At 44.5% G+C, this 13535-nt stretch overlaps 1 protein-coding gene across 1 annotated transcript in view; it reads right to left on the bottom strand.

Annotated features, from left to right (window-relative positions):
• Positions 1-504: 504 nt before the first annotated feature.
• LOC123369890 overlaps positions 505-13535 on the bottom strand; it is a 33020-nt gene continuing 19989 nt past the window's right edge. Inside the window, exons 8-12 of the mRNA XM_045015934.1 lie at positions 8742-8852; positions 7461-7616; positions 6364-6485; positions 5003-5191; positions 505-4050 (exon numbers count right to left, since the gene is read on the bottom strand). Of these exons, the coding sequence (XP_044871869.1) occupies positions 5008-5191; positions 6364-6485; positions 7461-7616; positions 8742-8852 (573 nt within the window). The 3' untranslated portion in view covers positions 505-4050; positions 5003-5007. The remainder of the gene's footprint in view (positions 4051-5002; positions 5192-6363; positions 6486-7460; positions 7617-8741; positions 8853-13535) is intronic.

Raw genomic sequence — 13535 nt, 5'->3', positions numbered from 1 at the left:
CCAGCGAACCGTCCGCAGTCATGCCTGCGGGAGGTCCACTGGAGTCGCCGGCCGAGCGTCCCCTCCGCAGTCATGCCTGCGGCAGGTCCGCTGCTCCCGGGGCTCCGGTGGACCTCCCGCAGGCATGCCTGCGGCAGGTCCGCCGACCCAGCCTGCCGCCCCCCCGGGAAAGGGCCGCCCCAGGCAGGTGCTTGCCCCGCTGGGCTCTGGAGCTGGCCCTGAGTTAAAGCCACCCTTGTCCCCTATCCTCCTGGAAGCACAGCACAGATGGGTTTAAATATGTCACAGGATTATGTCTAGAAAGTCCATAGGATTGAGGTCTTTATCATATCAGGGCAGATTCACCTCCAAACTCTGCAGTCCAATATGCGGCGAATAAGTCTAAGAGTGCATTTTTCTCCATTTAAGTTTTATTTGAGTATTTTATGGCTCCATTGCAAAATAAGAAGAGAAATTTACAATGAAGAAATATTATTTAAAATAAATATCTTTCACATACAGCTATATATTACAGAACACATTGTATATACATACACAGACAGGACTTACTTACATGACACTGTGTTCCAGTACACGCTGGTTTCCAATTTACATTTATTTATTTAGTAAGCATAAAACCCTTCTCTGAATGTGACTATCAGGTAGAGTAGAAGCAACTAATTATCAATATTTATTTGGAAGAAATCTTTCCAGTGCTGTGGAATGTATTTTTTGAACCAACTATGATCAGGATGTCCAAGGGGTTTTGTGTATTTTTATTTATTTTCTCTGTAATGCTTGTTGATTTAAATATCAATAAACATGGCCTCACTATAACCCTATCTCCAAGAAATTGTAGATATAATGTAGTCCACGCCCCTGGAAATAAATCCGTAAATCATAGCACAGCAGGATGACTACTGTGACTGGCTTGATATACCCAGCACAATTCAGAGCCCAGCCCTGTATATTTTGACAAATGTCCATATTTCTTTGTGTGGCAAGAAGTTTGAGGCTGGTTGAGCTGGGTGCAACATGCAGACTGTGTTGTCTTCCAACCTGTGCAAAGTGGCAGTGAATTTTTTTTAATTGCTTTACTGAGTGGCTTATAAGCCAATTAAATGTTTAGCTGGACTAAAAATTGCACATTTATCTAATACCTGGACCATCTGAAGCTTTAGAAACTCTATAAAAGCAGCAAAGAGTCCTGTGGCACCTTATAGACTAACAGACGTTTTGGAGCATGAGCTTTCGTGGGTGAATACCCACTTTAGAAACTCTGTTTGCAAACAGAGGAGTCAGCTGTCTTGGAAGAGTAGATTATTGACTTTTGTTAGAACGCTCTTCCTAATCTTTTAATAGCTGAAATTGACTTTTATGATTTTGAAGTTCTCACAATTCATTCAAAGCAATAAAGAGTCTATTGGGGATTACATCATTTGGTCAGTGGGAATCAAAGATGTGCTCAGTATTGTACAAGACAAAAATTATATTAATACTCCCCCTCCCCCATTTCCTGTCCCTGTGAGGCTCACAAAGTAAAGGCACCATTCTGCAAAACCTTACAACCCAAAGAGGTGCTTACCACTCACCCCAGTAGTAGGTATTTGCATGATTGGGTCGTAAAACACAGACATAGATCAGGACCAATTACCTCCACCAAAGTTCCCCTCCCATCTACCCTCGACAATTAGCAATATGGGAAGGACCGTGGTTGTGAGCCCTTGACACCTGTTTGCAATCCCCAAAGAAAGATAAGGCTTGTTTTTTCTTCATCCAATTATTTAATGTTGGGCTGCAGAATGTATTTGGTCTTTACAGGCCTCAGAGAAGAACAGGGCTTTAGGAGGAGGTTAAAAGGGGAAAGGAAGGGCCAGCTGCCCTTGTATTGGCCATGGAGGAAGGTGCAGCGATGAGCCTGGAGAAATAAACTCAGAAGGCTGTGAGTGGAGCTGTGCGAATAATGGATTTTCTGGTTCGTTGGCCATTCTGGAAAATTAAAAACACCAAACCGCTTGGGTTGAACTGAAACTGTTCAAAATTTTTGGCAAAACAAAAAAAGTTGGGAAAAAAATATAGTGTCAGGTCAAACAAAATGTTTGTTTCACTGCTGACCACGTCTGACTATTTTACACATTTTCAAAACAGTCATTTTGAGCTGAAAAATCAAAATGTTTCATCTTTTTTGAAAGGAAACATTTTGATTTTCTCTGAGTCCTTTTTAAGGGATTTTTGTTTGTTTTTTTCACCAATTTGACCAAACCGACACAAATTCACGAAATGTTTTTGTGTCCCTGAAGAGGCGGGGCACATTGGCCGACTGACATGGAAAGGACATGGGCCATGTTAACAGCTCAGATCCAAGGCATAGGCCAGGGCAGAGCTGCACAGGGAAAGGTGAATTAAGAGTTCAAGCTGAGATGGCAAACAAGGGAGAGCAACTTTTTGGTATGGTGTTGTGCCACCTGTAGACTAGTTAATGAACAACCTCTGTAACTCAGCTGGGGTTTGTTGGTCCTTGAAAGGTCACTTAAGGCAGATTACATGGTAATTCTAACCTTGTTTGACTTGTTTTTTTAAAACCACATATTTGCCAACTGTGTGTCACCTTACTTGGAACAGGTCTATTGGGACTACTTGTAGAGTGAGGTACCATTCACCAGGAGTAAGGAAGCAGAATCTGGCCTTTAAAAGCTAGTTTATTGAAGAAATGAGCTTTCAGACTCAGCAAAGAGCATAGATGAGAGTTTATAGTTTTGTAGCGTGACACCTTTTAAAATTTCATTTGGATTTAGGGGACTTTCCCCCAAACATCTCACAGGGCAGCTTGATTACACGTTTTTCATATTCACAAAAACCAACCAACTTGCTTCTCTTGTTCCGTTGCTAATGAATCATGAGCACACTGAACTGCCAACAAAACAGGGGTGAAAGGCCATGTTTGAGGAAGCTGTCACTGATGCAGAATGGCTGCCTACGAGAGTTGAAGAGTGTCTGATATAGCAGTTCTTTTCTGCACGGCTAATTTGTTTACACTTGTCAGAGAGCACCAGAATGGCAGTGACCTATATTAACACAATAGCAAATGAGGCCTTGAACCAAATCCAGCTCTGAGATTATGACCAGCCTATACATGGGCAAAAAGAAGGGCTATTATTTTCCCATACTGTACTTCTTGTCTAGTCACATCTGAAAGCAGTTCACACCGACCCAGAGGATTAGCGGAAACAGCTATTTTAACTGTCCACTGCACATGAGATTTCCACAGCAAAAATTCCCACGTTAAAGAAATTAGAGCTTTACAGCAGGGGAAATTTTCAGTAAACTGAGTTATATGGATGGAAAGCCAAACTCAGCTCTGAAGCCAGTTATAAAAACAAAGATACTAATTGCACTATGTCCACAATCCACTGCAATGGCCTACTAGGGATTGAGGTAAATTCTGTGCTATTAGTATGGCTTTCCATTTAAGCAACTGAATGGGACACAAAAGCTAAGTGCCACATCCTGCTTCCCCTCTGTGGGCGCACAAGGCCCCAGCTGCTGTGGAAATGCCACCTTCCGGCTGAGCAGGATGCTAGGTGGTAACCATGTGCCAGAAGGGTTCTGCAGCTCTCTGCATGCCGCAGAACATGCTACATAGTGGCTTTCGGTGCAGGACTGTGGAAAGGAGCATTGTGGGAGGAGTGGGGAAATGGCAGGGGCTTACTGACCCAATCGCCTACCAAAGCAAGATGTGGCTCTGTCCAGTGCTTCTCTCCCTACCAGCCATAGCCCAGCTAAGCAAGAATCTAGCTGCAGGTTTCAGGGAGGATTCTACCCCACTACCCATGTGCATTCCCCCTTTCAGTTGGACTTTGTGCAGGGAACCACAGTTTGGGTTTATGTGATCTTCTTGTCATGAACACTCTGGCACATGTTCTCGCATGGCCTACGGGCTATTTCAGCAGACAAATACTGTTTGCTATTCCTCCTAACTTTCAAGTAGCTGTGATCTTAGATCTTGCCTGATGATGATGGAGCCTTTGTGACACAGGCAGGAAGGGTGGCTTCTGACTTTCCATATTAGACCTGAGTGAAAGAAAGGAAATGTTTGTGAAACTGAAATAAAACAATGTGTGTGTGTGTGTGTGTGTGTGTGTGTGTGTGTGTGTGTGTGTGTGTGTGTGTGTGTGTGTGTGTGTGTGTGTGTGTGTGTGTGAATGCACTCTCAGTACAGAGCGAGGAGATAAACCTACATGGGGAGAGGGCTCTAAGCAGCAGCCAAAGATTTAACAAGATCCTATGGTGGGAAGCTGAAGCTAGACAAATTCAGACTAGAAATAAGATGTAAATTATTCCAAGTGAGGGTAACCAACCATTGGAATGAGTAGGCATTGGCCATCACCTGAAGTCTTTACATCAAGACTGGATATCTTTTTAGAAGATATGCGCTAGTTCTCCCAGAAGTTATGCCCTTGAATGCAGGAATCACGGTGAAATTCTCTGGCCAGTGTTAAGGAGGAAGTCAGACTAGATGACCATAAAGGTTCCTAATGGCCTTACAATCTATGAATCTATGAACTCTGTTGAAATGCATTGGACTAGGGGAGATTTATGGAGGGACCAAATGGAAAAACATTAAGTATTTGTTTTAAAAGAATAGGGATTGTCACTCCTAAGCAGGGCTGGTTGGACTGTCTGACCAGGCCCTGTGCTCTGTGATTCACTCTGCTGTCTTCAAACAGGAAAAGAAAATTAGACAAGGAGCCAAGAGTTCTGGGTTCTATTCCCAGCTCTTCCACTGACCTGCTGTAACTTGGCCAAGTCACTTAAGCACTCTGTACTGCAGCTGCTCTATCTGCAAAATGATGCTTAAAGATACTCAGAAATCTACAGGTGGAAAATGCTATACAAGAGTTAGTAATGCAGATTTGTATTAGAAATCTAAAAAAGTGGCATTACAGTCACAGCAATTATTACATTATCTAGCTATAAATCTATTTACACACACCTATATGCACATGTACTCACACACACTCACCTTTCCTAACAGCAGAAGCAGCAGCCACAGACTCCATATTTTCCAGTCTTTATTTCTATCGCTTCAAAAAACGAATGGTGTCCTCTTTCAACTCCCACACAATTATCATAAACCACCTCCAACATAGCATTTCTGTCTGTCCCATTGAGAGATCCCTTGATGACCAAGATTATATTCAGAAGTTCTTTCCTTTACAAAAGTACCAGGAATCAAATCAGTAAAACAGAGGAGACAAATATGTCTGTTTGATAAGACCCAGTTACACAGGGCCAAGTCTTGGAAACTGTTAAACTCCAACAGCTGATAAATGGGTTTCTAACACCAATGGCCACCCAGCATGTTATTAGCTGTATTTAAAATGGTGATCTCACCTACCCAAAGCTGTTCCTGACCCAGTTCTCTGCTAAGAGCAGAACAGGACTGTTTGATTGTTTGGCAGGTTGGTTTTTATGGTGATTCCACATTTTATTTTTAAGAGCATTTTTTTTACTCTTTCTGCAAAGAGATGGTGACCTCTTGGTCACCTGGAAGATGTTTTTTTTCCCTTGTGTGGTAGTTGCTTGGCTGAATGGGACTGTCACTTATCACCCAAGTCAGAACCCAAGTCAGATGTGATGTAAGCGGGTGTGATGCCATTGAAGTCAATGACATTGAACCAGCTCGAACTTTGGCACTGAGACTACGACCAGAATGGGTATTTTTCCGAGTATTGTCTGTGCATATAAGTTAACTTGGAAAAAGACAGTGACTAGAACAGGACATCAGAAAAATGATGGAAGGAATTGAAGGGAAAAAAAACCAGAACAGTTTGACAAACTGAGATTAGCTGCCATTTCATTTTAGGAACTAAAAGTCCATTTTAGTTCCTACGTCAGTCTCCTGTGTGAAATGTAAGTGCTGAATGCATGCTGGATGATGTAGAATTAACGACACACAAAAGAGCTACGTTAACAGAATGTTAAGGTTGCCAAGTTAAACATTCAAAAGCTAAGAAGTGCCTGAATTAAGGTTGCTCGTGCAATGCTAATTTGACCCCTCTGTGCATGTGCATTATGATGTCGTCTTTAATTACATGATCACAGACAACTTCTTTTCCCTGGACCCCTGCCTCCTTCAGTGCACAGAATGGGACATTTCAACCCAAATGGTCAACGTTTGATAGTTATAAGCATCCGAAAACAGGATCTAATAATGGAAGTGTCAGGGAGCCTTAATTATAGATGTTGGCACCAGCTTTGACTATAATAATCCCAAAGCACAGCCAAAAAGGTGCACAGGGAGTGCAGATATTGTTACAGGATTTATGGCTGTAAATAATCAGCTAAGCAGCCTGAATAACTATAATCCATGCCGTGCCTTACCTTATATCTGGAAAGTTGTGGAGAAGAAGCACAAGATGTATTTTCATTGCTTCAATGTCAGTAAGAAGAATAAAATCTAGGATACCTTCAATAGGGTCATCCAGTGGAGCAGTTCTAGGGCCCTAGGGATATAAGAACATATGCATTCAACTGGAGTGGCAGAGGAAGCAGAGTGCAATGTGAAGATCTGGCTTCAGGATCAGACTTGGGTCATCTACCCGTGGACAGGAAAGAGCTATGAGCATTGCAGGGATTGTGTGGTATTTCTCACCCCCGATGAAGGAATAAAGTGGAATCTAACCATGCAACTGCATTAGCAACCCCTACTGGCCAATACATGCAACTGCATTATGGCTGGCTTTAAACAAGCCCACCAAAAGAGTGAGGCTATTTGATTGGGAAAATGTATCAGGTAGCCAAGAATTACAGTATTTTTAATTATAATACATTACTAGACCCTCACCCATCTCTCTACATGTGCTTTACAAACCTTCATGTTAATCCTGATCCCTCTGTGATAAGTAAAAGAGATACAGCAATCCCTTTACCCACTCCTGAAATGCAGTAACTTCTGTAGTGGAACACAGAAGCGTCCAACAACCTGTCACAGCAGGAAGTGAGAAGGATACCGTATCCCACTGAAACTATACTACAGCAGACCTTTGAGTAGAGTGTAGGTTCTATAGGACTCTGCATTGCCCAACTGGCAAGAGCCGCATGGTAGAGCAGCATGGACATCACCTGTTCTACTGAGGCAATTGCCCCATGAAATGCAACAGGCCTAGCTGGTGTAATTAACCCCCCCCCCCCCAATTTTGAGTCTCTCACTGTTTCCTGTTGCAAGGGAAAGAATAGAAAGCTTGGGGTCCCCCTACATTCCAAAGCTACAAACTAACAATATTTTGCACCACTGATAGCAGATTTGAACTGCCAACATGATGTCTTGAAGCATGACTGATGTTTATGTATGGAGAGCTGGGTATCAGTTTGTTAAGTGCTCCTGTTCCACTCAGAAATGTGCCGCTCATTGTCCAGGTTCTTGTACTCGGTGGTGGAAAGAGTAAACGTAACACTGCAAAGCCAAATTAAAGACTTACAAAGCATTCTTCAAAGAGTGTTCGAATTGCCTGGTGATCCACTTTAATTTTGTTGACAATTTTCCTCCGCTTTGCAGAAGATGACTTCCCAGAAGCAGTTAGGAGAGCCTGAACATACTCAGTGACAATGATGTGATGGACAGTCTGGATGAGGGGCTGTTCCAGACAAAGAAACAAAGCTTAGCCTCTTTGTGCTGAGTGTGGCTATGAGTAGAGGCCAGATTCTGGCTAGAAAGACACTGGCCACTTTGGTTTTACTCAGAAGCAGGCCCCAATCTTCCCCTTCTGAACCCTTTTAAAGAGTCTAATCTAACACATGGATGTACTAAGGTTGGCACAATCTGCTTAGAGACTATGGGTAATGAGGGCCATGTAAGTACTTAAAGGGAGTGAGAGAGATCTAGTCCTCAATAAAAGACAGTTCATTGGACAAAACTACAGTTCATTAGCAATTTAAATCAGGTCAGTTTTAGGCTGCAGTCAAAGCACATAGGAAATCTCTAGCCCTGCCCCCAAACAAACTTGGCAACACAGAGTCAGTTCTAACGAGCAAACAGAATAGCTCCAAAATTCTATATTGCAATGCATTTTCTAGCTTTGAACTGAAATTAGTGGTGGTGAAAGGTGCCATGTTTACAGACGTGGAATTGGAAGTCTTGTTTTCAACCATAGGACACACATAGCATAGGCAGCAGCAATGCAAACTTCCCCCATAATGAAAGAGAGGCTAGCCCAGTGTTTAAGGAACTAGCTTTCTACATGGGAGACCCAAATTCAAATCCTTGCTGTGCCACAGACTTTCTGTGAGACCTTAGGGAAGTTATTTAGTTTCTCTTGGCCTTCATTGTCCACCAGTAAAATAAGGATAATAGCAAGTCTCTACTTCATAGGGATGTTCTGAGGATAAATGCATTAAAGATTATGAGGGTTCAGATACTACGGTAATGGGGGCCTTATAAATGCTTAGCTAGACAGATTGCTACAGCCATGATTGGGTGGGGCACCTTTTAAGGTAGTCCAACCTCCTCTCCCCCCCCATTTCCATGCCCATTCATTTCCTGGCTTCTCTGCTAAGATTACAACTCTTGTTGTGATCTTAATAGTGGTTTTTGTGATGTTGACACTTGTCTGTTAGGAACTGGACTGAGACCATCAGGTCTTCTTCTAAACCATTTGGGGCTAAATGGGAGTTTGGATTAACTTTGAAATACTTAGCAATCCCAACATCCAATGGTGTGGTTTGTGGTGGTTTTTCTTAGTAATATCTTGCTTATTTCTTACCTCATAGGTCTCTGTATTTTTCATCTCAAACCTTGAAAAACTTGACCGTAAACAGTCTAGAAATTTGTCAAAATCACTATTATCTTTTCTGAAGTGATCCTTCAATGCCACCTGAGGAATAGGAAATAACTGAGGTCAATGCTGGGCCATTTAGAAACATCACAGAGGCATGTTAGAGGTGGAGTCATTCAAGTGCTGCAGCATCTTCTTTTCATTCCTTTGTTTCAACTGATAAGCAAAACGATGAAAGCAGGAAACAATTAAAACCCAAAATGGACTAAATTAACATGTTGAGCCCCAACACTGGAAGACCTCAGGCTGTGGAAGAGATAAGGTGGGTGAGATAGTATCTTTTCTTGAACCAACTTCTGTTGGTGAGAGCGACAAGCTTTTGAGCTTACACAGAGCTCTTCTTCAGGTCTGGGAAATGTACTCAGAATGTCACAGCTAAATACAAGATGGAACAGATTGTTTAGCGTAAATAGTTAACACATATTTCAAGGGACCATTTAAGGTGAAGTGGCCCATTAACACCTCTCCCAGTCATAGGGAGGAAAGGGTGGGGAGGAAGTGGGGGGGGGTGAATGGTTATAGATTTTTTGTAATAAGCCATAAATCCAGGTCTCTATTCAGTCCATGCTTTTTAGTGTCTAGCAAAGTTATGAATTTAAGCTCCCAGACTCATCTTTTGAAAGTGTTGTGCAGGTTTCCTTTGAGGATGAGGACTGATAGGCCAGATATAGCATAATCGCTTTGTGAAAAGTGTTCACCGACAGATGATAGGCTGTTTTTGTCTTTTATCGTTTTCCTGGGTGAATGCATGCAAGACTGTAGTAACTGTCTGTTTTCCCCCACATAGTTGCTACTGGGGCATTTAGTGCACTGGATGAAGTACACCACCTGTTGTGATAGGCATGTGTAGGATACATGGATCCTGAAAGGTGTGTTGTAGGGTGTGTTGATCATTACAGCAGTGGAGATATGTCTGCAGGTTTTGTATCTCTTGTTCTGAGAGGGTCTGGTTCTGCTTTAAGTTGGTGTGTCCTGGTCTGTGGGGAGCTGAAGAATACCTCTGAGTAAGTGCCAAAGCTTGTTTCTCTCATCAACAGAAGTTGGTCCAATAAAAGATATTACCTCACCCACCTTGTCTCTCTAATATCCTGGGACCAACACGGCTACAACAACATTGCATGCAATAATGGAAGATACCTAATTTTGCCATCTGAAATGGAAACTCCACAACATAAAGAAAAAGGAAGCAAAACTTACCACAACATCTACTTCCTGAGCAAATACAAGAAACAAAACATTATCCCCAGTGGTCTCATCATCTAACACACTCTGACCACTACATACCACTCCAAATATGCTGAACAGCTCAGCAGATGGACTTCAGAAAAACTGAGGAACCACTTACTGCACCTCACATGCTCCAGGAGGAACCACCTCAAACAAGAAATCATCACATACTCACACACTAAAATTAAAAAAAATAAGGAAAGTTACCTGGAAATCATGCAAGAAATTCAAAACCACTATCAATAAAACCTGATGACAACCATCCAACACAGAAACAGAAAGTGGAACCAACTACAACTACTCCACAACATCACCATCTCCAGGAGAAACCTAAGCACTAGAACCCATATGGAAACTACATGACATCCGAACATCAATTTATCAAGACTACCCCTAAATGGAGCTGAATTATCTGTACTCTTTCAGGGTCTAAACTTCCGCCCCACCACAGAATCTAATTGTGACTTTGCACTCGATATGATTTTATGAAAGTAGGCTGATGAGTGTGAATATAATATAACTAAAATATGCTTCATGCAAAAGGTCTCCTGTAAGGTATCATTACAAAGCTTATAATCCCCCACAAGTGCAACCCAGGGGTCTTCTAAATACATCCCAAGATACACAAACAAGGGAACCTAGGCAGACCCATCATATCTGACCATGGCACTGAAGAAATATCAGGACTCATAGGGCATGTCTACACTTACCTCCGGAGCAATCGCTCCAGCAGGGGTCGATTTATCATGTATAGTGAAGATGCGATAACTCAACCACCAAGCGCTCTCCCATCAACTCCGGTACTCCACTGGAGTGAAGACACCACGGTAAGTAGATCTAAGTATGTCAACTTCAGCTATATTATTCATGTAGCTGAAGTTGAGTAACTTAGATCGATTCCTCCCCTGCCCCAGTGTAAACCAGGCCATAGAAACCACCCTCAAACCACTCACCTTACAAAGGGCCAGCTTTCTCCACGACACAACCGACTTCCTCCACAAACCCCGCAACATTAACAAGCTCCCTCAGAACACCATTCTTGCCACCATAGATTTCACCTCCCTGTACACCAACATCCCTCACAATGATTGCATAGCTGCCTGACTCAAATATTTACAAGACAATGGACAACCCTCAGATATCCACCCCAACACACATCACCAAATTCATCCATTACACCCATTCTCACTGTAGAAGGGCTCGGCCGAGGCTTGTCCCTCCATGGGGCTGTGGGGTATCCCACCGCCTCGCAATAGTTCAATAAGAGCCCAGGCCCTGGGTCAATGTGGAGCAACAAAAATACAGTCAGGAGCTCAGGCTTCTGAGTGTCTGGTGCGAGGGAGAGACTGCCACCCATGAGTGGGGTGGCAGGGGGGACGCAGGCCCACCCACTCCACTGCGTCCCAGGCCGGGGCCCTAGCAGCGGCAGGAGACTTGCTGCTGTGTCAGTGGGGATCCTGATCACAATACACTGACCTGGGTTCGGGCTGGCCTGCAGCCATACCAGGGTCGACTGCCCCTGGGCTACTTCCAGACTCCCTCTCGTAGGGTACCTGGGTTAGGGCGGTGTCCTCGGAGGTTTCCAGCACCATTGGTTCCTCCAGGTAGGGGGCAAGGGGTAGGCTCAGCTGCCCCTCAGGGTAGCTGGCCAGGGGTAGGCTGGGCTGCTCCTCGGGGTAGCTGGCCAGGGGTAGGCTGGGCTGGCCTGGCCAGTCCTCGTGTCGGCTGCAGCCTGTCAGCGTGTCCCAACCCGGAGCTAGGCCACAGGCATCTGGCCTCTCCGGAGGCTGGCTTCCAAGTGAGCTCTGCAGCTGCTCTTTTCTACTTCCTGTCCTGCGCTCTGCCCTCTGGGGGGCAGGCTCAGGACACGCTGGCTCCGCCCACATTGGTGCTAGGGGAGGCTCGTCCCTCCGTGGGGCTGTGGGGGATCCCCCCCACCTTGCTACACTCACCCATAACAATTTTACATTAAACAACAAACACTTTGTCCAAACCATGGGAACAGCCAGGGGTACTAGGATGGGTCCCCAATACGTCAACCACTTCATAGCCAACCTTGAAGAAGAATTTCTGGACAAATGCACCATGAAACCAATGATATACCTGAGATATATCAATGATATTTTCATCCTCTGGAAAGACGACCTATGTGCAGGGGTGAGCTGGAGCAGGTTCCCACAGGTTCTCAAGAACCGGTTGCTAAAATTAGACCTCCGTGGAGAACCGGTTGTTAAAGGGCCAGGAGGTGGGCAAAGAACTCTAGTCCGTGGGCCGGACCATCCTGTTGCTCCCAGGATTCCCAGCTGGGGAGAATGAGGCTCCCCCGGCCCTTCCCCCGCTTCCCCCCAGATGCAGCGTGGCCAGCCGCTGGCACCAGCTGGGCAGTTCAGCTGAGCTCTGGAGTCGTCCTGCTGCCACTTTTTGAATGGCCCAGCAAGGTGGGGGGGGCTGCTGCAAGCTCCAGGGCTGGCCAGAGGAGAGGGGAGGGGGCAAGTGGGGCAATTGGCCCAGGCCCTGCAGGGGCCTCCGGCCCCACGACGATCTCTCCCTGGTCCCTCCCCCGCTTCCCCGCCCTTAAATCAGAACTTTTTATAGGGAACCGGTTGTTAAGATTTTGGCAGCTCATCACTGCCTACGTGCCTCGTAGATTTCCATCACAACTTCAGCAACCACCACCTGTCCGTTAAACTGTCTCTGAAACACTCCCACACCAACATCAACTTCCTGCACACCACAATCAGCTTCAACAATGGAACCCTACAGACAACTATATACAAGAAACCCTTAGAACACTACACCGAACACTACACCGACCTTCATAGATCCAGTCATCATCCCATACACACCAAGAAATCTGTAATCTACCGCAAGACACTCAGGCCATGTCTACACTTACAAGCTTACAACTGTACAGCTGTACCAATACTGCTGTACTGCTGTAAGATCAATGGTGTAGCCATATTATGCCAATGAGAGAGATCTCTCCCATCAACATAATAAAACCAGCTCAGCAAGCAGCTGTAGCACTGTGCACATAGTACCGACATAGCACTGTGAACATGAGCACTTATGCCGGCAAAACTTATGTCACTCAGAGAGGTGTTTTTTCACATTCCCGAGTGACAAAAGTTTTGCCGACATAAGTGCTAGTGTAGACATAGCTTCAGATACCACAGAATATACTCAGAGAAAAGAGTCTAGGATATACATCTTAACAGACACTGAAAACCACCTTCACCAAACAAGGACACTGCACCAGACATGCAGATCACATCATGGAATGGGCCACCCAAATATCCCAAGAGAACCTGCTCCAATACAGAAATAAAACTCCTTCTAACCACATATCCCTAGTTATTATCCACCACCCCACACTGGAACCCATATGGGGTATAAATAAATAACTACAACCTATACTCAATGGGGGACCTGTCCTGAAAGAAATCTTTCCTGAACCCCTTCTTCTGGCCTTCAAACAGCAGTGTGCCCTTGTTG

This window comes from Mauremys mutica, chromosome 4, assembly GCF_020497125.1.
Source record: "Mauremys mutica isolate MM-2020 ecotype Southern chromosome 4, ASM2049712v1, whole genome shotgun sequence".
Lineage (NCBI taxonomy): Eukaryota > Metazoa > Chordata > Testudines > Geoemydidae > Mauremys > Mauremys mutica.
This window is presented reverse-complemented; position numbering and strand designations above follow the sequence as displayed.